This window comes from Nicotiana attenuata, unplaced genomic scaffold (assembly GCF_001879085.1).
Source record: "Nicotiana attenuata strain UT unplaced genomic scaffold, NIATTr2, whole genome shotgun sequence".
NCBI lineage: Eukaryota > Viridiplantae > Streptophyta > Magnoliopsida > Solanales > Solanaceae > Nicotiana > Nicotiana attenuata.
In genome coordinates this window covers 295,942-319,271 of record NW_017670444.1, presented here as the reverse complement: position 1 = coordinate 319,271, position 23,330 = coordinate 295,942, and the positions used below count along the sequence as shown (strand labels likewise).

Sequence of the window (23,330 nt, the reverse complement as noted above, 5' to 3'; positions counted from 1 at the left end):
AAAGAAAAATGGAGTCTGTTAATAAATACAACTGGGCCAAGTCTAACTAACTAATATGCCCAAATCTACCCAACTAACATCAGGCCCAAATCAGGTAACTCCAACAGAGATATGCTCAAGTGAGAATAAACAGACTTTTGAAGGTGCCGGGAGTTTCAAGTGATGAAGGCAAAAAATTAATGAATTACATTCTTAGTTTAATCTTTTTTGCTGGTATTATGACAATTGTTTCGAATTTATTTTGAACAGGAAAGATCTCTTCGTATAAAGTTTGGTGAAGTTGAAGAAAACTGGATGTAACGATCCGGTCGGTCATTTCATGAGTTACCGCTCTATTTCCCCTATTCTGCTTCTTATTGCTTTATTTATCGGTTCTATATGTGATCGGGTTGGTTGGCCCGGGTTCGGAAAGGATTTGGTAAGGTTTGAGACACTAAGTCTCTTTTAAGAAAGCTTAAGTTGGAAAAGTCAACCGGACGTTGACTTATGTGTTAGAGGGCTCGAATGTGAATTATGATAGTTCGGATAGCTTTGGAGGTGATTCGGGACTTAGGAGCGTGATCGGAATGTGTTTTGGAGGTCCAGAGTAGATTTAGGCTTGAATTGGCGAAATTGAGTTTTTGGCGTTTTCCGGTTGTTAGGTGAGATTTTAATATAGGGGTCGGAATGGAATTCTGAGAGTTGCAGTAGTTCCGCTGTATCATTTGGGATGTGTGTGAAAAATTTCAGGTCATTCGGACGTGGTTTGGTTGGATTTTTTTATCAAAAGCGTAATTTAGAAGATTTTGGAATTCTTAGGCTTGAATTCGATGCGAATTTGGTGTTTTGATATTGTTTTGAGAGTTCCGAAGGTTGGAACAAATTTGAATGATGTTATGGGATATGTTGGCATGTTTGGTTGAGGTCCCGAGGGCTTCGGGTGAGTTTCGGATGGTCAATCGGACCATTTCATGTTGTTGAGAATTGCAGAAAAACTGCTGAAGTGTTGCAGAGAATTAGACCTTCGCGTTCGCGAAGGGTTAGCTGGTGAAGGCTGAGATTTTAGCCTTCGCGTTCGCGAGGAAGGCTCTGCGTTCGCGAAGGGCTGGGTGACTAGGCATCGCGTCCGCGAGAAGGGGAGCGCGTTCGCGTAGAGGAAGTTGGGCAGCTGAGTTTCAGGGTGTTTGTTTATCGCGTTCGCGGGAGAAGGAGCGCGATCGCGAAGGGTCAAGCTGAGGAGACATCGCGTTCGCGAGTGGCTGGTCGCGATCGCAAAGAGGAATATTTGGTCAAAGTTGGTTTGTGCTTCGCGAACGCGAGGCTTTGACTGCGTTCGCAAAGAAGGAATAAAATGTCTGGGCAGAATGTTTTAAAGCTCACTTCCGCGATTTTTAGTCTAACTTCCACCATTTTTGAGCGATTTTGGAGCTTTTTAAAGAGGATTGAAGAGGGATTCAAGGGGAAACACTTGGAGGTAAGATTTATGGACTTAACACTCGATTCTAATGTGGATTCTACCTAATTAATCATGGAACTTAAGCCTAATATTGAAGAACTAGGGCTTGGAAACATAGGCCTTTGATTGAGGATTTGAAGGACCAATTGTGGTCGGATTTTGGAACTTTTGATATGAATGAACTCGTGGGGAGATAAGGAATCTATTGATGTGAATTTTATCGAATTCCGAGACGTGGGCCCGGGGGTCGGGTTTTGGTAATTTCGAGAATTTCATTGTTTTTCGATTTCTTTCGAGTGGGCTTCGTTCCCTTAGCATATTTTGATGGTTACGTTCTGATTTTTGGTAGATTCGGAGCATCCGGAGGCCTATTCGAGGGGCAAAGGCATCGCGAGCTAGAGTATGGGGCCGGATTGAGGTGAGTAATGATTTTAAATGTTGTCCTGAGGGTATGAAACCCCGGATTACACATCGTTAGGCTATGTTGAGGTGACGCACACGCTAGGTGACGAGCGTGGGGTCGTGCACCGTTGGGGATTGTGACTCGGTCCATCCCGAACGACTATTTTACTGCGTATTTGACTGTAAATTGCTTGATATTATTATGTTTTTGACTAAATGCCATATTTGGGCTTCGTGCCAACTATTTGGACCCTTAGGGGATATTACTGCTATTTTCCTTACCGTTTTGACTCTATACTTGTACTCATTCATGTTATAGTTTACTGTTTTCACAACTCAGCCATGTTTACTCTACTTTAACGTTTTAAATGATATTTCAAAAGATATTTTGAGGTGAGCATCATGTTTACTGTTGCCCGAGGGGCTTATGAGATTCTGACTGAGTAAGGCCGAGGGCCTGTGTTGTGAGGATACTTTTGGGTCGGGCTGCACGCCGCAGCGGTGATATACTGATTATGATAATGAGGCCGAGGGTTGTACGCCACGAGGTAGCTTGTGATTGATATGAGGCCGAGAGCCTGTTGATGATGCCACGAGATGGCTTGATATTGCGCTTGGGCCGTAAGGGGCCCCTCCCGGAGTCTGTACACCCCCAGTGAGCGTAGGTACCCATTGTGATATGAGATATAGCCCGAGGGGCTGGTATTGTTCTGTGATATTGCCCGAGGGGCTGATTCTGTTGTTATTGTGTCCGAGGGGCGGTTCTTATGTGTTTACCTTTTCTAGCTGCGTTTCCTTTATTTGTTTAACTGCTTAAAAGGTGCTTTATGGGATTTCACTATTTAATTGCGTTTACTGGTTTTATCCTGCCTCTTATAGCTTGTTGTTGTGTTTAACGTGATTTTATATCGCTCAATCTTCATTTATTGTTATTACCCACTGAGTTGGGGTACTCACTTTACTCCCTGCACCCCTGTGTGCAGATTCGGGCGCTACAGATCCTGCTAGCGAGGGTTGAGAGCTGTCCAGCAGATTTTCGGAGATTCACTAGGTAGCTGCCCGGTGATTCGCAGCCCAGTGCATTCTCCCTCTATCTTATTTCCTTCTGTTTCAGTAATGTAGTAGTGGAATAGACTTTCAGACTTGTAGTATTATTTTAGATGCTCATGACTGGTGACACCCGATGTCGGGCTGTGTTTTATTCCGCAAACTGTATTGTTTACCTTATTTTGGGATTTTATTATGTTAAAGACTTAATATTTATTATTTTAATTGCTTAAAATGAATTGGAAGTATGTCGGCTGGCCTTGTTTTCACGAGAGGTGCCATCACGACCGGGTCCGGGTTTAGGGTCGTGACACTGGAATTGCCAACTCGAGAACAACTGTTACACATGCATTATTTCACCCAAATTTTTTCTTTTATTGTTGTGATGTTGTGCTTTTACTCACTGTGCCACTGAGTTTTTTCCAAGAAATTTTTTCGTATTTCTTGTGATGTGTGTTTTCCTGTTTGTTAAAACTTCTTGACTGCTGCTTGAGTTTAGGATTATTTTCCGGCATCTGCAAGTACTGCTCTCTTTCAAATCATATTCTAGCTAATGTGTTTGCAGTGAACCATCTGTCGATAATGTCTATGGTGTATGTGCATCTTCATCACTGTTTCTTAAGGTCATAATTTTTCTTCCATGACAAGATATCTTAAAGCTATTAGATAGCTACTGAAAGCATATCAAATTGTGAACGCTGATCGGTACGGAGAATATGGAGTTTTTGCAGGTTGAGAGTTATGGTTGTTGCTGAATTAAAGCCAAACAAGCAACACTACTGAAATGTGAAAGAGAAGGAAATAGTGGGTGGTAGAAGCAGAATCCTCGAAGCTTTCATTAGTGCAATACCTATGTTTCAAATTCTTATTTTCTTAAGTTGTTATTTGCAATGTTTTTGTTTCTTAAATAGGAGTAGTATAATCTTATAAGTACTCTAATTTTCAACACTTCTTCTATTTAGTATATTTGTTTCTTGAATGTCTAATTTTCTTCTATCAAGTTCAGTTTTGAAGGGTTCAAATGATGTTATTTCCTTCAAAAGATACTTGTATTAGTTTCCTACTGCAAAAGGCCATGTCCATTATCCAATGTAAACCTTCAGATAGTAAGATTGAAAAGTCGTTTCATCTGGATGATGCTAAAGGTTCATATTTCAATTTTTGGAATTTTAAGCTAAACTCTCGGAAAAAGGAAAACAGAAGTCTATATTGGAGATGGATGGCGTAAATTCATTGCTGATAATTGCTTAAAGAAGGGAGATCGTGTAATGTTTGAGGTTGTCACTAATGGAGAAACACCAATATGGAAATTTCAAGTTATTACTGATGGAGAAACTCCAATCAGTGATCAAGGCAGGTATTCTCTTCTTGGAGAAAATCTTTGTTTTGGTCTTTTTGTTTGGTTTCTCAAGTGTGGAAAACATATTTTTACATTTTTGACTTACATAATCTAGTGTTTTGTAGGTAATATTTCTGGAGAGAATGCAAGCATCCTTCGAGAGGGTGACTGAACAATGAAGCAATTGGTAGAAAAAAGAAAAATTAGAGCAATTGAATATCTCTCTCTCTCTCTCTCTGGAAAAGAAATTTTACATTAAACAATACTAATGTGAAGGTGCTGTGTTTTGTCCATTGGATCATGAAGAGTGTGATATATTCATGTATTAACTAGCTAAAAAATTGCTAATGGGGCAAAAAGTTCAACTGAAATTGGGTTGTTTTCAGTTCATTTTTTTAACTGCCAAATTTGTATAAAAAATAATTATCAGTTCTAGTTCAGTACCATATGTCCTAGATCATCAAGACTCGTGACAAGTCCATCCATCAGACATTACTGGTGATCCGCCGAATTTTGTGAACAATTTGTTGCAAGATCCTCCCATTCCGTGGGGTCTGGGGAGAGTAGTGTGTACGCAGGCCTTAGCCGTACCCTGATAGGGCAAAGAGGTTGTTTCAGATAGACCCTCGGCTCATGAAGATGAAAATAAACAAGGAGCTGAACACTATTTCTAACACAACTTATTTAAATGGAGCTAAAGCCTAAACAATGACTCGAAAATAGTCTATTTGTGTAAATCTCCCATTTTTCAAAGACATTGATTTTATTTTTATAATTATGAAACTTTTGTTCTATAATTGTGTTTTCCTTTTTTTTTCTTTTAAATCGAGATTTTCACAATATAAATGTGGCGCTGTTAGTCCACACTTCATACGTCGCCAATTTGCACTACTGCCTCGCTCTTTTTCCATCATTTCTTTGTGTTCTAATTTGATATGCGATACTCTTAGTGAAGTTCCATTAAACCCAGAGTTGGAACTCGAGATTCATGTTTTTAAAGAAATATTTTATTAGTCTATTTGGTTAAGTTTTTTTTGGGCCAAAAATAATTTTTTGTTAAACTTTTTTTTTTTCAAAGTTAAAGGTGTTTTCCTAGCTTTTAGAAGGAAAAAAAAAAGTAATTTTGAGTAGAAGTAGAAAAAAATAGTTTCTCCTAAAAATCACTTTTTCTGAAAAATACTTTTGGAAAAATTACACTTAAAAGTACTTTTTAAATATTTGATCAAACACTAAATATTATTCAAAAGTATTTTTTCAATTAGTTAATCAAATACGTACTACTTTTGAAAAACCACTTACAAAATAAGCTGATTTTACTGCCTCTCTTGGACTCCCTTTGAAAATTGAATAAACTCGCCACTGTAAATATTTTGTACCTTACCCATTGTTTCATTTCTTTGCTGTAGCATTCTCTCTGATTGACGGTGAGCTTACACCTAATCCGACCATTTCTGTTCAACCATTTTTTGGGATTCTGGAAAATCTGGTATTTGATTGACAGTGCATAGTGATTTTACTGCTCTACATAGCCCACTGACTTGAATCAGAACCAGAGTATTATCCCAATAGGGTATTTATACATGTACAATTGTTCTAACTAACAGCTTGTTTGGATGGTTGTTGCGCATCGTTTCATAATGTAACGTATCGTACTGTATTGTATTGTATTGTACTGTATCGTTTGATAAAAATAATTTGAGAATAGATTGTGTCGTTCGCCATCATTTTATGATATCACGCACCAGCAATATGAAGAATAAACTTGTAATATTATTAAAAAAATTATGATACAGTGTAAAATTATTATATAAAAAGGTAGGGTAAATGATAAAATAAAATTATTTAATAATAGTGAATGGTGAGATTGAGAGAAAAAGACAAGGTAACGACACGACCACACCAAATCGGTCGTTACATAAAGTGGCACATTTCGTCGTTATGTAACGACTGATTTAACGATACAATACAATAAAATTTAAGTATCAATCAAAACAAACATCGTATTTAAAGTAACAATACTATACAATACAATGGGTAACAACCATCCAAACAAGCTGTAAGGAAACCGGAGCAGAAAAAAAAAAAAGAAATACTACTATAGTACTAATGCATAAGAATGTGGGCATGAACATTCTGTAACACCTTTCAAGTTTCATTTACCAAATTGTTGCAACCTTGACCTAAAGTCAAGTTTCAACAACAACAACAAACCCAATAAAATTTTATATATAGGATTTGCGGAGGATAGTGTGTATGCAGTTTTTACTCCTATCTTGAAAATTCCACATGTAGAATTTTGGGAAGGGTAGTGTGTACATAATTTTTGCCTCTACCTTGAGAAATCTCATATGTGGAGTGTAGAGAGTATAGTGTGTATGTAGTTCTTAGCCCTAGCTTAAGAAAGTAAAAGAGGTTGTTTTCGGTAGACGGTCGACTCAGAAAGCTGAAGTCTAAGTTTCAACTACCAATTATATCAAATACAAAACATAACCACATAAAAGTACAATTTTTTGGCTGTCATGAAAATTCCTCCAAAGAAACCTCATTTTCTCAAACCTATGCTGCCAGGTTTCAAGCATGATACTGTGAGTAATCCTTTTCGTTATTTATAATTCCTTTGTTTATTAATATGTATTATGTGTGTATATGGTGGAAGAATTTATATAAAAAGAAAACACTCAAAATCATAACCATAGTGCATGTGCATACGATCATTTTCTAATTGTTTAACTAAGTAGATATTACAATGTCATGGCCTAAACAAAGCAACATAATGATTTGGGACAATGCTAATCTAAGTATATTGTTGTACTGCAGAAAATTCCTGTTGGTTTCTTGAAGTATCTGAAGGGATACGACCATATTGAACATGCAATACTTAAAAGGGACGGTAAGAAGTGGATGGTGAAGGTGAACGGCCGTCGATTCGAAGATGGTTGGGCAGAATTTGCGGAGGAGCATGATTTGCAATTGGGAGATATGTTGGTGTTTAGACATGAAGGTAATATGGAGTTTGAGGTAATCATATTTGATTCAAGTCAATGTGATAGAGAATATGCAGAGTATGTGCAACAAGAAGAAGGGGAAGTCCATACTCTTGAAGAGACTTCCAAGAATTTTGAATTTAAAGGTAATTAAGATCTTTATAGTCCATTAGTTGTTCTTGATGTATTTCCAAGTTAATTCCCTTAACTTATAGTAATATGTTTTAATTTATTTAAATGAAGAGATAGCCAAAAGTTGTCTCCCTCGTGTGACCTATAGGCCGCAGATTCAAGCCGTGTAAGCAGCCACTAATGCTTATATTACAATAGACTGTCTACATCACATTCTTGGGGTGCGGCCCTTTCCCGGACCCTGCGTGAAAGCGGGATACCTTGTGCACGGGGCTGTTCTATTTTGAAAAGTTAGCTAAAAGATGGGGTGGATGTTTAGATGATATTCATGTTTTATTTTAAATTATTTTGTCATATTTAATTTCTTGATATGGATTTGTCTAAAATTAACAATGCAAGGCTTTTCCCAATGCAGATGCTGCTATTCACAACTCTGTTGGTCAATCATATTTTATATGCACTGTTAAACCATATTGCCTTACAAATGGTCTCTTGGTAAGTCTCCAACTCATTCCCTCCTAATTAATCCTTCAAGAACCTTCAGGCTGAAATACGAAGCATATTAATGTTTGATGATATGTGCAAATGGTTATAAACCTTTCAGCGCATTCCTAAACAATTTGCACTGGCGAATGGTCTCGCCAACAAGAAATGCGGTTTGATTATCAGAGATGAAAAACAAAGGTCATGGGATTTAAGGCTAACTACCTATGGTTCTCAAGTCTATATAGGAGGTAGATGGGGTGAATTCCGTGCTGCAAATGACATAAAGGTGGGAAATCATATAATGTTTGAGGTTGTTACTAATGGAGAACAACCAATATGGAAATTTCATGGTAAGTTTTCTGGCTCAATGGTGTCTTTACTTTGTTATATTCACCTTGAAATTTATTTTTGTGTTTGTCTGTTCAAAACTGTAATAAACATTACTATTAGAGTGGGGTAGAGTAGGAATGAACTGCTTGTCTCCTCATATGGTCTCGGGAAATCCTCCTTTCATGAGCTAGTTTTTGGGTTGAGTTACGTTAAATGGCATATCTTTATATGCAACGCCAGGTTCATCCCTGTTTGGGGCCCCGTGTTATTGCACACGCTTCTTGGGTGTGCGGAGGTGTTAGAGTGGATTACAGTCCCATATTGGTTGAGGAATGAATTGTATATCTCCGTATATGATCTTGGCCCGTCCTCCCTCATGAGCCATCTTTTGGGGTGACATCGCCGCTATCAACAAAAAAAAAAAAAAAAAGAAGATTGGGTGGATGTTTACATACTATTCGTATTTTAATTTGTGATCTCTTTGTCGTACTTAGTTTATTGACATGGGTTTGCATGCAATTAACCGTGTAACAGACAAACCAAATCCCAGCATCAAGTCGTTGGCATTTCCCCACGCAGAACCTGCTACTCACAAGCCTTTTGGTTATTCCCATTTCGTATGCACTGTCAAACCATATTGCCTTTCAAATGATCTCTTGGTAAGTCTTTTTTATAAGGATGATCTCTTGGTAAGTCTTGTTTTAGGTTAAATTAGTCATGCGCAGCATTTTCTTCTTTTCTCTTTGTTTTGGGACTATTTTTGGTGAAAATAGGAAGAGCACAAGTGTTTCAATAATATGTACTAAAAGTTATGAAAATTTTCAGTGCATTCCTAGACAATTTGCACATGCAAATGGTCTCATCAACAAGAAATGCGATTTGATTATTAGAGATGAAAGGCAAAGGTCGTGGAGTTTAAGGTTACGTTCTTTTGGTACTGGTGTATGTATTAAAGGCGGATGGCATGAATTCCGTGATACAAATTGCTTAAAGGAGGGAGATCAGATAGTGTTTGAGGTTGTTACTAATGGAGAGAAACCAATATGGCAATTTCGTCGTAAGTTTTCTAATTTAAGCAGCCTCTTACATATTTTTTCGATCATCTGATATACACAGATACTATAACTCTGTTTAGAGTTTAGACAATCATTTATGGGCACTCTAAACATGCTTTTAGCTTAATTCGACTTCAAACCTAAGTCATTAAAGTTCTTTTTTTCTCCTTTTTTATCAAGTAAATGAAGTTCCATTAAAAATGCTTCAAGAAGATGCTGGATATTACAGAAGTGAGCAAAAATTCAGTGAGCTCCTCTACAATGATGTCCTATATGTATTATAAAGAGCTAACAACGTCAAAAAGTTGTTATTTATACTATGAAGCCTACACTAGCAAAAAAGGTTTATAATGCATCTAGTTTTTAGCGCATGTGTGGGAGTTAAAACTCCATTAAAGCATCTGCGATTTCTTTCAGTTTATATACTCCAACCAGGGGCGAAGCCACCTTTTGCTAAATTAACCACCCTTCCTCGAAATATTATGAAAAATTATACTGTGTATATAAGTAAAATATTAAATTTTGGACGTATATAACATATATTGAACACTCTTTGTCGAGATCTTTTTTTTACTTCTTTCAAGTCTGAACACCCTTGGAAAAATTTCTGACTTCGCCACTGACTCAACAAATGCAAGCTGACACCATCCTCCATGTTTTCCGAATGGATAACTTTAACTTTCCGCAGACCCGAATTCTTTTAGGCTTCTCTAATCTGACCCCAAAAAGGCAAAGGAACATACTCCATATTTCTTTTGAAGTCATTAAACTTTATTTTCATGACATAGTTCTCGTCCTCTTAATCCTTTTCCTTTTACGGCTGAGATGAGCTTAGATGGAATGGCATGGACAGCCTATATTGCCGACCTCAACTTGTCGTGGGTTTGAGCCATAGCTATTGTAAGCCTAAAAATCTTCAAGAAAGTTCTGTATAGGGAGAGCCAGGCCCCTTCTAATTTGGACAGTATTCCTATGTTCTTTTTCCTTTTCTTGATTGTTACCCTTCACCATTTCTTTTTTCTTTCTTTTATGCTTTTTCTCATTTTTTCTGTATAAGGAACAACAGTCATTAGGATAAAACAATGAACATGACTGCTCCAATGAACAAGTATCTGTTAAATAATAACCCTCATTTTAACATTAAACCATATTGTATTAACGAGCCAGCCTTGACAACTTCAATTCAGAAGTTGTATCCACTGTGTAAAAGTGTTGACGTATGTTACATAACATTGTACATATAAATATCTGGAATTCGCCTATAGTACCATAATAAGAATTCTTTATCTTAGCTTAGTGTGATTGAATGGTGTATCACAATTATCATCTCTGATCATAATTGTGTAGTTATACTGTATCATTTATTTAAAAAAGTATGTATTAATTACATGTATAAGAGCTTGAACATTTTTTAACACTTGAAAGAATGTCCACACAATGCAGTGAACATTTTAAACCCTTTGGATTTCTAGCAGATATTACATATATTGACTTGCATAAACTAATGTATTTTGTAGGCAATATTTCTGGAGAAAATGCAAGCATAATTCAAGAGGTTGACTGAACAATGAAGGAGTTGGTAGAAAAAGGAAAATTGAAGCAATTGGATCAACATTTGGTGCACAACCTTAACAAATTATATGTTATATTTTCTTCCGGAAACTCCATGTAATGAATCTTTAGGTTTGGAACCTTAAGTACAGTGGTCGGGGAGTGGTCTGGGTAACAGCAGGAAAAGTGCTCGTGGGTGAAACATCAGGCGAAAGTGCTATTTCTTGGCCATTGGATCAACAATGATGTAATATGTTCATGGAGAAATTACTTTTTTCAACTTCTTAAAAAGAGCTTGTACTCAAAAGTAATTTTTCACTTGTAAAAGCTTTGATCAAACCCCTTAACTTTGGAAAAAAAATACTTTGGCCGAAAAAAATTTCTAGCCAAAAAAAGTTTGGCCAAACAGGTTATTTATTTACTTGCAAAAATCTATCAAGTCAAGTGGAATGTTGGGCACCACCTAAAGCTGGCAATTGGGTCGGATCGGGACCGGCCCGCACCCACGGGTTAAACGAGCTTAACGGGCTGGGACCGTTTGGCCTGCGATTGGTGGGCTAGTGCTGGTCTCGTGGGCCGATTTTACCATTTATGACCGTTTGGCCCGCCACGGGACTGGACCGGTCCCATGACGGGCCAAACGGGCCCTGTCACGATCCGAATTTTTCACCGCCGGGATCGTGATGGCGCGTAACATCACACTTGCCAGGCAAGTCAACGTTAGAGGTTATCTAGCCATTTCTTTCCATTTTTAGCAATCATCAGCAAACAGGTAAAATGAAGCGAAATAACTGCAAGATGTATAGATATCGATTTTGTTTACATAATATTTCTACCCAGAGATTCGGTGTCACAATTCACGAACACACTGTGATTTTTCTACAAACATCAGTCTGAAAGAAATTACAACTGTTTTGGAAATAAAGAAAACAGTAATATAGAGATGTAGAAGGGGACGCCAGGGCCTGCGGACGCCAGCAGGACTACTTTTGGCAGAGGCCATCCTTCCAGGCCGTTTCATTCAACCCTTCAGGTTTCTCACGGTGCTTCAGGTGGTCGTGGCCCTCATATGCAGTATTTCGATCAGCTAGCCTACAGTGCACCACCAACACCTATCAGTGCACCTCCGCTTCAGAGTTTTCAGGGTGGTTACTCAGGTCGCCAGCGTCAGTTTCAGGGTAAGCAGTCTCAGCAGCCGAAGTCTTGTTCTACTTGTGGTGATCCGAGGCACATTGCCAGGTATTGTCCTCGAGCATCAAGCAGTTCTCAGTATCAGGGTTCTCGTGCCATGATTTCGGCACCAAGTGTTTCACCGCCTGCTCAGCCAGCTAGAGGTAGGGGTCACACAGCTAAAGATGGAGGTCAGGGCATTAGAGGTGGAGGTCAGGCCACTAGAGGTGGAGGCCAACCAGACAGGGCTCGTCCTCGAGATGTAGTTCAGAGTGGTGGGGCCCAGCCCCGATGCTATGCTTTTCCAGCCAAGCTTGAGGCTGAGTCATCTGACGCGGTTATCACAGGTACGATTTCAGTTTGTAGTAAAGATGTCTCGGTGCTATTTGATCCGGGTTCTACTTATTCATATGTGTCATCCTATTTTGCTTCATATTTGGTTGTGCCATGTGATTCATTGAGGGCCCCCGTGTATGTGTCCACATGATGTTTAGCTTAAAGCATATATATTCGCATGTATATCGCCTCATATCTTACTTTTGTTACGTGGATTTAGGATGTGAAATGTATTGATTTATATTAATTTGATGTGTTTTTATGTGTAGGAATGATCCGGGAGCAACTGGGGACGAAACGTGCAAAATTAGAGCCAAAACGAAAGAAATCGGAGAACTTGCGAATTTGGGCGCCACAGGTGGCGCCCAGCCCTACCTGTGGCGCCAGAAACAGAATGTAAAATAATGGAGCGCCGAGGAGGGCGCCTGGCACTAGCCAGGGCGCCAGTGACGGGAATTTTATCCAACTTTGCACGGGAAAAGGTTATTTCGGCCCTAGAGCTACCCAACACGTATAAAAGCAAGACTAAACATATTTTTTGGGGGGAGGACGCCACTTTTGAGGATATATAACATACTTTGAAGGGAGTTTCACGTGGAGGAACACACACCGCGCTTGGAGGAGGCTTTTAACTAGTTTTTCTTCTCTTCTCTTCCGTGAATCTCATAGTTTATTAGTTCTAGAGTTTTGGGTGCTACATGAATGTTGTGGTTTGAAGCTTAAATTGTTCTTATTATTTTATCATATTGGTTTATTTATTCAATCTTGCGGTTAATTATTTAATTGCTTGATTACCAATTGAATACTATCTACAAATCTAGGATTGAACTCGGGAGAGGGAATTCTAGATTGCATATAAGATTGAATAGAGCAAGATCTTAACTCTTAGGGGGAGCGGATTTGCGGTTAGGATAGGAGTATACCTAATCGCCTTGCTTGGTTATTATAAGGGAATTATAAATGCGTTCTTGCTAATCCTAATTCCATAGGAATATAGGCGTTAGGTTAGCTTGAATAGGCGAGTTGTACTTCGGGAGAAGGATACGAGCAATATTAACCCTGTCAACCAATAAACCAGATAAATTAATTTGACGATTTAAGTGGAAAACTCAACGGGATTGTTGGCTAACCCATAGCTCTAGAATATTCTCTCCCATTGAATTCGTGTCTAAGTTCGCCAATTTGTTTCCTTTGTTTCTTAGTTTACTACTCTAGATTATCTTTAGTTAAATATTCATACTTTGAAATTCACTTGAATAGATTAATTGTTTGGGTTTAATTTAGTTGATAGTTAATCACAAGTCCCTATGGGTACGATATCTGGACTTACAATCCTATATTACTTGTCGACCACGTATACTTGCGTGTGCGTTAGGGAGCAACACCACACTTGTAGGGGATTCTATTGTTTTAGATTGTGTCTACCGTTCATGTGTGGTTATTATTGGGGGTGTTGAGACTAGAGTAGATCTCCTACTTCTCGATATGGTCGATTTTGATGTCATTTTGGGGATGGATTGGATGTCGCCTTATCATGCTATATTGGACTGTCTCGCCAAGACAGTGACCTTAGCCTTGCCGGGGTTGCCTCGATTAGAGTGGAAAGGGACTCCTGGTTATTCTACCAGCAGGGTTATTTCTTATATGAAGGCTCGGCGTATGGTCGAGAAGAGTTATCTAGCTTATTTGGCTTATGTCCGTGATTCTAGTGCGGAGGTTCCTTTCATGAATTCTGTGCCAGTTGTTCGAGAGTTTCCAGAGGTATTTCCTGCAGACCTGCCGGGGATGCCACCCGACAGGGATATTGACTTCTGTAATGATTTGGCTCCGGGCACTCTGCCCATTTCTATTCCGCCATACCGCATGGCCCCGCCAGAGTTGAAAGAATTGAAAAAATACTTGCAAGACTTGCTTGATAAGGGTGATATATTGAGGAGGAATAAGGGTGAAATGCTATTATATGGTGGGATCGGGTTGCGCGCCGCAACAGGAGGAATAAGGGTAATATATTGAGGAGGAATAAGGGTGAATTGCTATTATACGGTAGGATCGGGTTGCACGCCGCAACAGGAGGAATAAAGGTGGATTGATATGGAGTAATAAGGGTGAATATTTATATTGATATTGATTATATGGTGGGATCGGAATGTGCGCCGCATCAGTATGTGTGTTTATGTATCATTCTTCTACTGTGTAAGTATTCTGTAGGCTTTTTTTTTTGCAATTCACTTAAGGATCGCTTGTAGTTGCATACTGATAAGACATTTGAGTTCCGTGTTCGTTTCTTGCAAGTTACTGCTTTATTTTGTCCTGTCCTTTTTTCTGCCTTTATTACACACTATATGCAGGTTATGTTGTAATTGCCCCGCCGTAGCCTCGTCACTACCTCGTCGAGGTTAGGCTCGGAACTTACCAGTACATGGGGCCGGTTGTACTGATACTGCACTCTGCACTTTTTGTGCAAATTTCGGTACTCGACTAAGTTGATCCCGAGTTAGCTGCTGGCTTCATCTGATCGGAGACCCAAGGTAGAGATGTGCCGGCGTTCGCAGATCCTGGAGTCCCCTTCCAGTCATTTCAGTTTACTATTCCTTTCATTCGGAAACAGTTGTATTTCCTTCAGACACTTATTGTAGTTAAATCTTAGTATTTCGTGGATTGTGACACCAGATTCTAGGATAGTTATGTATAAGTGTTAATTGGGTTATTATAGACTTCCGCACTTCTTTAATCTGTTATGTTTTAATTGTTGTTATTTATGGAATTGTTTAAGAGTTAGCGTATTAATCTCTAATTGTTGGCTTGCCAAGCAACTGAAAGGTTAGGAGCCATCACGGTCCCGATGATGGAAAATTCGGATCGTGACAGGGCCAACGAATGTTTTTTTTTTAAAAAAAAAAGAGACGTTGGCTTTTTTTTTTAAAAAAAGGCGTTGGCCCAACGGCCAAATGATGAAAAAGTCTTTAAAAATAGTCATTTAACCCCACAACTAATTTTTAACCCTAAACTTTTTATTATTACACTTTTTTCCTTTTTTCTACTATAAATACCACCTCATTCTTTCATTTTCCTTATAAATCAATATCAATCTATCAAAATCTCTCTTTAATTTTCTTCAATACTTTCCATTGTTTACTTTAACAAAAAAAAAGTGAAAAAATTGTGAGTTTGCTATTATTGCTTACTTTATCAACAAAATAGTCTAAAAATATTGAGGTTGTTAGAATTTGTGAAAAATTGTCAAATTAAAAGTTTAAATTTCAATTTAAAAATTAGTAAGTAACTTGTATGTAATTTGAAAGTCAAACGGTCCCAACGGCTATTTTTGAAAATTAGCCGTTGGGCCAATGGCCATAATCTTAAAACCTGCAAATTAGGAGTTTAAATTTGAATTAAAAAGTAAGTATGTAACTAGTATGCAATTTGCAATCAAATTCTACAGTAAAATTACAAGGTATTGCCTTAGATATTTTTTTAACATCTTTTTGTCTCAAGTTGTATTTAATTAAAAAAAATCAAAAATAAATACCCCCTCATTCTTCCATTTTTCTTACAAAATCAATATCGATCTATCAAAATCTCTCTCAAATTTTCTTCAATACTTGCTACAATGGTTTATTTTATAAAAAAAAAAATAGTAAAAAAAATTGTGAGTTTGCTACTATTGCTTACTTTATTCAAAAATATATTACAAAAATATTGAGGTTGTTAGAATTTGTTAAAAAATAGTCAAATTAGAAGTTTAAATTTCAGTTCAAAAATTAGTATGTAACTTGTATGCAATTTGCAAGTCAAACGGTACTAATGGCTATTTTGGAAAATTAGCCGTCGGACCAACGACAAAAATCTGAAAACTTACAAATTATGAGTTTAAATTTGAATTCAAAAAAACTTGTATGCAATTTGCAAGTCAAAAAAACTTGTATGCAATTTGCAAGCCAAAAGGTCATCACTTGTTTTAGAAATAAATTCAGTGTTCCGAGGCCTAAAAACCTCCTCTTTGCCTCACCTCGACTTGCATGCGTGGTCCGGACCTATATCTAGAAAGCCTTCTATGTGAAAAAAATGAGAAATAGAAATTTCTAGAGTTAAAATTTGATTATGGTTGACTTTGATCAACATTTTTAGCAAACAGACCCGGATCCATATTCCGACGATCCCGGGAGGTCCGTAGTAAAATATGGGACTTGGGCGTATGCCCGAAAATGAATTCCGAGGTCCCAAGCCTTAGAAAACAATTTTTGAAAGAAATTATTTTGCTGAATTATCTAAGAAATGAAGAAAAGAATTAATGTTTGAAACCATTGTTATTGGGCATGTATTTTGATTCCGGAGCCCGGTACAAACTTGTTATAGTATTTAAATGATAACTGTGAAATTTGGTGAAAAATGGAGTCTATTTGACGTGAGTTGGACTTCCGGGTGAAGAGTTATGAACTTTAAGTGTTCTTGATGAAAATAATGAGCTTTGAGGTTTAATTCATGGTTTTACATGTTATTTTGATGATGTGATCGCACGAGTAGGTTTTTGAGTCAGTATGCATATTTGATTTGGAGTTCCGAGGGTTCGGGTGAGTTTCGGATAGGTTCCGGGATGTTTTAGACTTATAAACACAGCTGTTGCAGGTTCAGAGGAGTTGCAGGTCTCTGAACCCGCCTGTGCGGTCCGCAATGATTTTGTGCGACCGCGGAAGGGGCCTTTGCTGCGGCAAAAGATTTTGTGCAGTCCGCGGTGAGGGCCTTGCGGCCGCACTCGATTTTGTGCGGTCCGCGGTGAGGAAGAATCCGCAGGTTCACTGGTCTGACTTCGGAAGCCTATATCTTTTGATCTACGAGGAATTTTAAGATGACTCAAAAACAAAAGTTGTAGCCCTTCATGTCTAGTTTCCAGAAAGGTAGAGAAATCACAATTTGGACATCTGTAGAAAAAGTTATCGTCAAAATACTAAAGCATATCACTGCAGTCAATATTGTGAGCTCCGGCCGCACTCGATTTTGTGCGGTCCGCACAGAGGGTCTGAGATGGGTATACTTAATCGAGATTTTTAGTTATTTTTCATTTTTCAAACCCCAAAAACATAAGAGGCAATTTTTCAAACAACCTTTCTTCTCCAAAACATTAGTAAGTGTTTGGTCTAACCTTAGCTTGAGGGATTAGGAGTTGTGTCTTAATTGCTATGTGTTAGCTGTGGAATACGATGTATAGGCATGGTGACGAGTATCTATACGTCGGTCTCAAGCATGCCCGTGAGTCTAGTATTGTAATTGTTATTACTCTGTTGTGGTTTATTCATGCTTCATATGAGGATTATCATTATTGTTCCCTTGCCGGAATGTTGGAGTTATATTACTGTTTCCTTGCTGGGATGTTTATGTTATATTACTGTTCCCTTGCCGGGATATTGTTGTTATATTATTGTTCCCTTGCCGGGATGTTGTTGTTGTATTATTGTTTCCTTGTTGAGACTCTTTTATGATTGGTGTTGAAATATCAAATGGAGCGGGTTGCACGCCTGCAATGGTAAAATATGAAATGGGAGCGGGTTGCACGCCTGCAACGGTAATATATGAAATGGGAGCGGGTTGCACGCTTGCAATGGTAATATATGAAATGGGAGCGGGTTGCATGCCTGAAACAAGATATATGAAATGGGATCGGGTTGCACGCCTGTAACAAGATATATGAAATGGTATCGGGTTGCACGCTTGCAACAAGATATATGAAATGGGATCGGGTTGCACGCCCGCAAAAAGATATATGAATTGGGATCGGGTTCCACGCCTGCAACAAGATATATGAAATGGGATCAGGTTGCACGCCTGCAACAAGATATTCGAAATGGGATCGGATTGCACGCCTGCAACAAGAAAGAGATGAAAGTGAATACTGTGTTTGTTTCTCTTATCCTTGTTAGAATACTGTATTTGTTTCTCTTATTCTTGTTAGCAATTGAACTTCGATTTCTCTACATTCCACATTGGTATTCTGTTGTTATCTAATACTCCCTGCAGCATGTTTTTCCCCTCCCCTCTTTAACTGTAAATATCTGCCTTTATTTCCGCAGTATATGATTTAACTGCACAGGTTTATTTGGTAGTCTGGTCCTAACCTCGTCACTACTTCGCCGGGGTTAGGTCAGGCACTTACCAGCACATAGGGTTGATTGTGCTGATACTACACTCTGCACTCTTTTGTGCAGATCCCAGTGCTATAGATTTCGGGCCACAGTGAGATTACTGTTTCGTGTTCATCTGGCGACCCGAGGTAGTCCTGCAGGCGTCTGCAAGCCTTGGCGTCTCCTTCTATCTATTATTCCTGTTTCTTTCATGTATTTCCATAGACAGAGTTGTGTTATTTCTTTCAGACCTTTATTTGTAGTACTCTTAGACAGTCTGTGAAGTTGTGACACCAGTATTGGGTAGATTTGTTATGGATTGGTATTAGCAGTATTATTAAAACGTTGCAACTTAGTGTTCCGCCTATTTAAATTCTATTGTTATTTCAATATTGGTTCTTAATTGTTATCGGATTAAAAATGGAAACAAGGCAAATAGTTAAACTGGTTAGCTTGCCTAGCTTTCACGAGTAGCCGCCATCACGACTCCCGAGGGTGGGAAATCCGGGTCGTGACAATTCTATAATAAAATTACAAGGCATTTGTCACGACCCAAATTCCATTATAGGTCGTGATGGCGCCCAACACCGTTGTCAAGTAAGCCAATCCTAATCAACTAGTAAATTCCATTTATGTTACCAAAACATTCCTAACATTTACTTAAGTTATAATTTTGACCGATCGAAAATCAACAATTTTCATAACAATAGAAATGCAATCCAAAATGATAGTCTACAGTGTGTGCCAGGAACTAGTGTCACAAGTACTAGGGCAACTAGTAGAATATACAAAATACTACTATCCTACTGCCTGAAACAGAATAGACAGTAAATAAGCAACGACAAAAGGAGAGAACTCCGATATGCTGCAGAATGGCTCAGAAGGGGCAGCTCACCGTGGGATCTCGAACAGAAATCAGGAACGCACGCCGGAGGGGTAACCAAATGTACCTGCCTCAGATCCTTTACAGTTAAGTATAGAAGCGTAGTATGAGTACATAAACAACATGTACCCAGCAAGTATCCAGTCTAACCTCGAAAAAGTAGTGACGAGGGGTCGACTTGACACTTACTAAGGTCAATATCAATAATAATATATAAGTCTTACTCTAATCATGATTAGCATGAATATAATAACAACGTCAGAATTTAGGAGAAAACGATATATCAATCTCAGTCATGTCATATAATAATTTAAACTTCAAAGCAGTTAAACTGGTATATAGTGGATTATTTCCACATAAGTATCATGCGCACTTTATGCCGAGGCCGTACGGCCCGGTCCAACATAATAATAATTGTGCACTGCCAGAGGGTCGAATGGCGCGAACCATAGATGCATTTATTTCTACCGAGGCGATCGGCCCGATCCAAGAATAGAAAGTATTATCAAAAAGGCACATAAAGGCACATTTATAACCAATAAATTCATACAAGTTCTCAAGTAAATGCGTACATTCGTTTATACATATTTTCAATCCCTAACGTGTCCTAAGCAATCTCATTAGCAAGTAAGAACACAGGCATTTGCAAGTATGGCATGAAACGGGTCCTAAACTACCCGAACAATTAGCATAATAGTAGCTACGCATGGACTCTCGTCACCACGTACGTACGTAGACCCCACAGACAATCACATATGTTTGATTAATTCACTTAGGGGTTCATTTCCCTCTTACGAGGTTAGAAAGGAGACTCACCTTGCTCCAAAGCTTACTTCCAAACTCTAGAACGTGCCCAAAACACTCAATTTGGCGCCGAACACTCCAAAACTATTCAAATAGCATAAAAACTAATCAATATAGGCTTAAAAATTCATATCCCAACCATTAGAGTGATCCCTAACCCAAATTACAAGATTCCTAAAAGTTGTTACCCATAACCTAAGGATCAAGAATATGTGATTTTTACTCCATTCCATAACAAATTTCGTGGTTAAATCTTATTTTTATCAAAACCCTAGGTTTTACTCTAATCCCATGATTTCCACTAATTTTTATGTGTTAATCTACCCAAAAACCAAGTATTAAACTCACATTAAGTGAAAATAACTTACCTCACAATGCTAAGTTGAAATCCCCTCTTTGGAAGCTCCCAAATCGACCAAGTGTAGAAGTGAAATGAAATAAATGGCCTAAGTCCCATTTTTAAAAGCTGTGTTCCAGGCCTCTGATGTCGCATTTGTGACATCAAGTTCGCAAATGCGAAGTCGCAATTGCGACAAAATGATCGCAAATGCGAATAGGGCCTCCCTCTGCCTTGATCGCAAATGTGACAGAGGGGTCGCAAATGCGGACCCTGCTGGGTTCGCAAATGCGTGAAAAACGTTGCAAATGCGACCACTGCCCCAGCCAGGCTTCATCGCAAATGTGAGGTTCGCAAATGCAAACATTTCCTCGCATTTGCGAGACCTGCAACGTTGCCCAGAAACACCAGAAACTGGGGTGTTTTTCACTCCCAACCCACGTCCGAAACTCACCCGAGCCCTCGGGGCTCCACTCCGAATACTCACACAAGTCTAAAAACATCATACAAACTTGCTCGTGCGATCAAATCGCCGAAATAACATCTAAAACCTTGGACTTAACACCAAAACACATGAAATCCTTAAGAACATTTGAAATTCCTACTTTTACAACCGGACGTCCGAATCACATCAAATCAGTCCCATTTCTCACCAAATTTCACAGACATGACTTCAATGTTATATTGGACCTGTACCGGGCTCCGAAACTAACATACGGGCCCGATACCAACAAGATCAAGCATTATTCAATTTCTTTAAATCCTTAGCTTTTTAGTTTAACAATTTTTAACAAAAAATCATTACTCGGGCTAGGGACCTCGGAATTCGATTGCGGGCATATGCCCAAGTCCCATATTTTACAATGGACCCTCTAGGACCGTCAAAACACGAGCCCGGGTCCATTTACTAAAAATATTGACCGAAGTCAAACTTGGCCTTTTAAGCCAACTTTAAGGATCCAAGTGTTCCGATTTGAACCCAAACTCTTCCAAATCCCGGACCAACCATCCTCGCAAGTCATAAATCAGTTAAAGCAATTACGGGAGGTCTTATTTAAGGGAGCGAGATTCTAGAAAGCAAAACGACCAATCGGGTCGTTACATTCTCCACCTCTTAAACAAACATTCGTCCTCAAAATGACATAGAAAAATACCTGAGCTAGGGAAAAGATGGGGGTATCTGCTCCGCATGTCCTCCTCGGACTCCCTGGTCGCCTCCTCGACTGGTTGGCCCCTCCACTGGACCTTTACCGTGGAAATCCTCTTGGATCTCAACTGGCGATCCTGTCTATCAACAATGGCAGCTGGCTCCTCCTCATAACCCAAACTCTCATATAGCTGGATAGTACTGAAGTCTAACACATGGGACAAGTCGGCGTGATACTTCCGAAGCATAGATACGTGAAAAATTGGATGAACTCCTGATAGGCTGGGAGGTAAAGCAATCTCATAAGCAACCTCCCCAACTCGCCTCAACACCTCAAATGGGCCAATAAACCTTGGGCTCAACTTGCCTTTCTTCCCGAATCTCATAATACCTTTCATCGGCGAAACTTTCAGGAGGACCTTCTCGCCGACCATGAATGATACATTACGCGCCTTCTGATCCGCGTAACTCTTCTGTTTGGACTTGCTGTGCGAAGTCTCTCCTGAATCAACTTTACCTTCTCTAAGGCATCTTTCACCAAATATGTACCATACAACTTAGCCTCACCGGGCTCAAACCACCCGATAGGAGAACGACATCGCCGACCGTATAAAGCCTCAAATGGGGCCATCTCAATGTTGGACTGATAACTATTGTTGTAAGCAAACTCGGCCAAAGGCAAGAACTGGTCCCACTGTCCTCTAAAGTCAATCACGCATGCTCTAAGCATGTCTTCCAAAATTTGAACTGTCCGCTCCGACTGTCCGTCGGTCTGAGGATAGAATGTTGTGCTGATCTCCACACGGGTCCCCAACTCACTCTGAACAGCTCTCTAGAAATGGGAAGTGAATTGATGGCCTCTATCTGATGTGATGGAAACAGGCACACCGTGCAACCGAACTATCTCCCGAATGTAGATCTGAGCCAACCTCTCTAAAGTATAAGTAGTCACCACTGGAATGAAGTGTGCCGACTTGGTCAACCTGTCGACAATAACCCAAACTGCATCAAACTTCCGCAACGTCCGCGGTAACCCAACTACGAAGTCCATAGTGATGCGCTCCCATTTCCACTCAGGTATGGGCATCTGCTGAAGTAGGCCACCTGGCCTCTGGTGCTTATACTTAACCTGCTGGCAATTCAAACACCTAGCCACATACTCAACTATGTTTTTCTTTATCCGCCGCCACCAATAATGTTGCCTCAGGTCACGATACATCTTCGTAGCACCTGGATGAATAGAATACCGCGAACTGTGCGCCTCCTCCAGAATCCTCTCTCTCAAGCCATCGACATTAGGAACACATAGGCGACCCTGGAGTCGCAGAACACCATCCTCGCCAATAGAAACCTCCTTGGCACTACCCTGTAGCACTGTCTCTCTGAGAACTGCCAAATGTGGATCATCGAACTGCCTAGCCTTGATCTGCCCCAATAATAAAGACTGAGCAACAACACACGCAAGGACTCGGCTGGGCTCTGAAATGTCCAACCTCACAAGTCTGTTAGCCAAGGACTGAATGTCCAAAGCTAGTGGCCTCTCCTCCACTGAAATGAATGTCAAGCTACCCATACTCTCTGCTTTCCTACTCAAGGCATCTGCGACCACATTTGCCTTGCCCGGATGATAAAGAATAGTGATGTCATAATCCTTTAGTAACTCCAGCCACCTACGCTGCCTCAAATTGAGATCCATCTATTTGAATAAGTGTTGCAAGCTGCGATGATCGGTGTAAACCTCACATGATACCCCATACAGATAATGCCTCCATATCT

At 39.4% G+C, this 23,330-nt stretch overlaps 1 protein-coding gene and 1 long non-coding RNA gene across 2 annotated transcripts; both read left to right on the top strand.

Moving 5' to 3' along the window:
* The first annotated feature begins 3,261 nt into the window (after positions 1–3,261).
* On the top strand, positions 3,262–4,613 carry LOC109239494. The gene is made up of 2 exons (XR_002069903.1): positions 3,262–4,241; positions 4,349–4,613. It is a non-coding gene; the product is annotated as an uncharacterized LOC109239494 (long non-coding RNA).
* A 2,104-nt stretch (positions 4,614–6,717) lies between these two features.
* On the top strand, positions 6,718–11,035 carry LOC109239493 (B3 domain-containing protein REM10-like). Its single transcript, XM_019406066.1, has 7 exons — positions 6,718–6,808; positions 7,041–7,353; positions 7,755–7,834; positions 7,944–8,175; positions 8,690–8,814; positions 8,981–9,212; positions 10,728–11,035. The coding sequence occupies exons 1-7, from the start codon at positions 6,743–6,745 to the stop codon at positions 10,772–10,774; spliced, it is 1,095 nt and encodes a 364-aa protein (XP_019261611.1). The 5' UTR covers positions 6,718–6,742; the 3' UTR covers positions 10,775–11,035.
* The last annotated feature ends 12,295 nt before the right edge of the window (positions 11,036–23,330 follow it).

What these genes read in the sequence shown, in the direction of transcription:
- LOC109239493 (XM_019406066.1), top strand. Translation starts at nt 6,743, where the DNA reads ATGAAAATTCCTCCAAAGAAACCTCATTTTCTCAAACCTATGCTGCCA. An exon ending in CAGGTTTCAAGCATGATACT is followed by an intron (nt 6,809 to 7,040) that starts GTGAGTAATCCT and finishes GTTGTACTGCAG; the next exon opens with AAAATTCCTGTTGGTTTCTT. An exon ending in GCCTTTCAAATGATCTCTTG is followed by an intron (nt 8,815 to 8,980) that starts GTAAGTCTTTTT and finishes GAAAATTTTCAG; the next exon opens with TGCATTCCTAGACAATTTGC.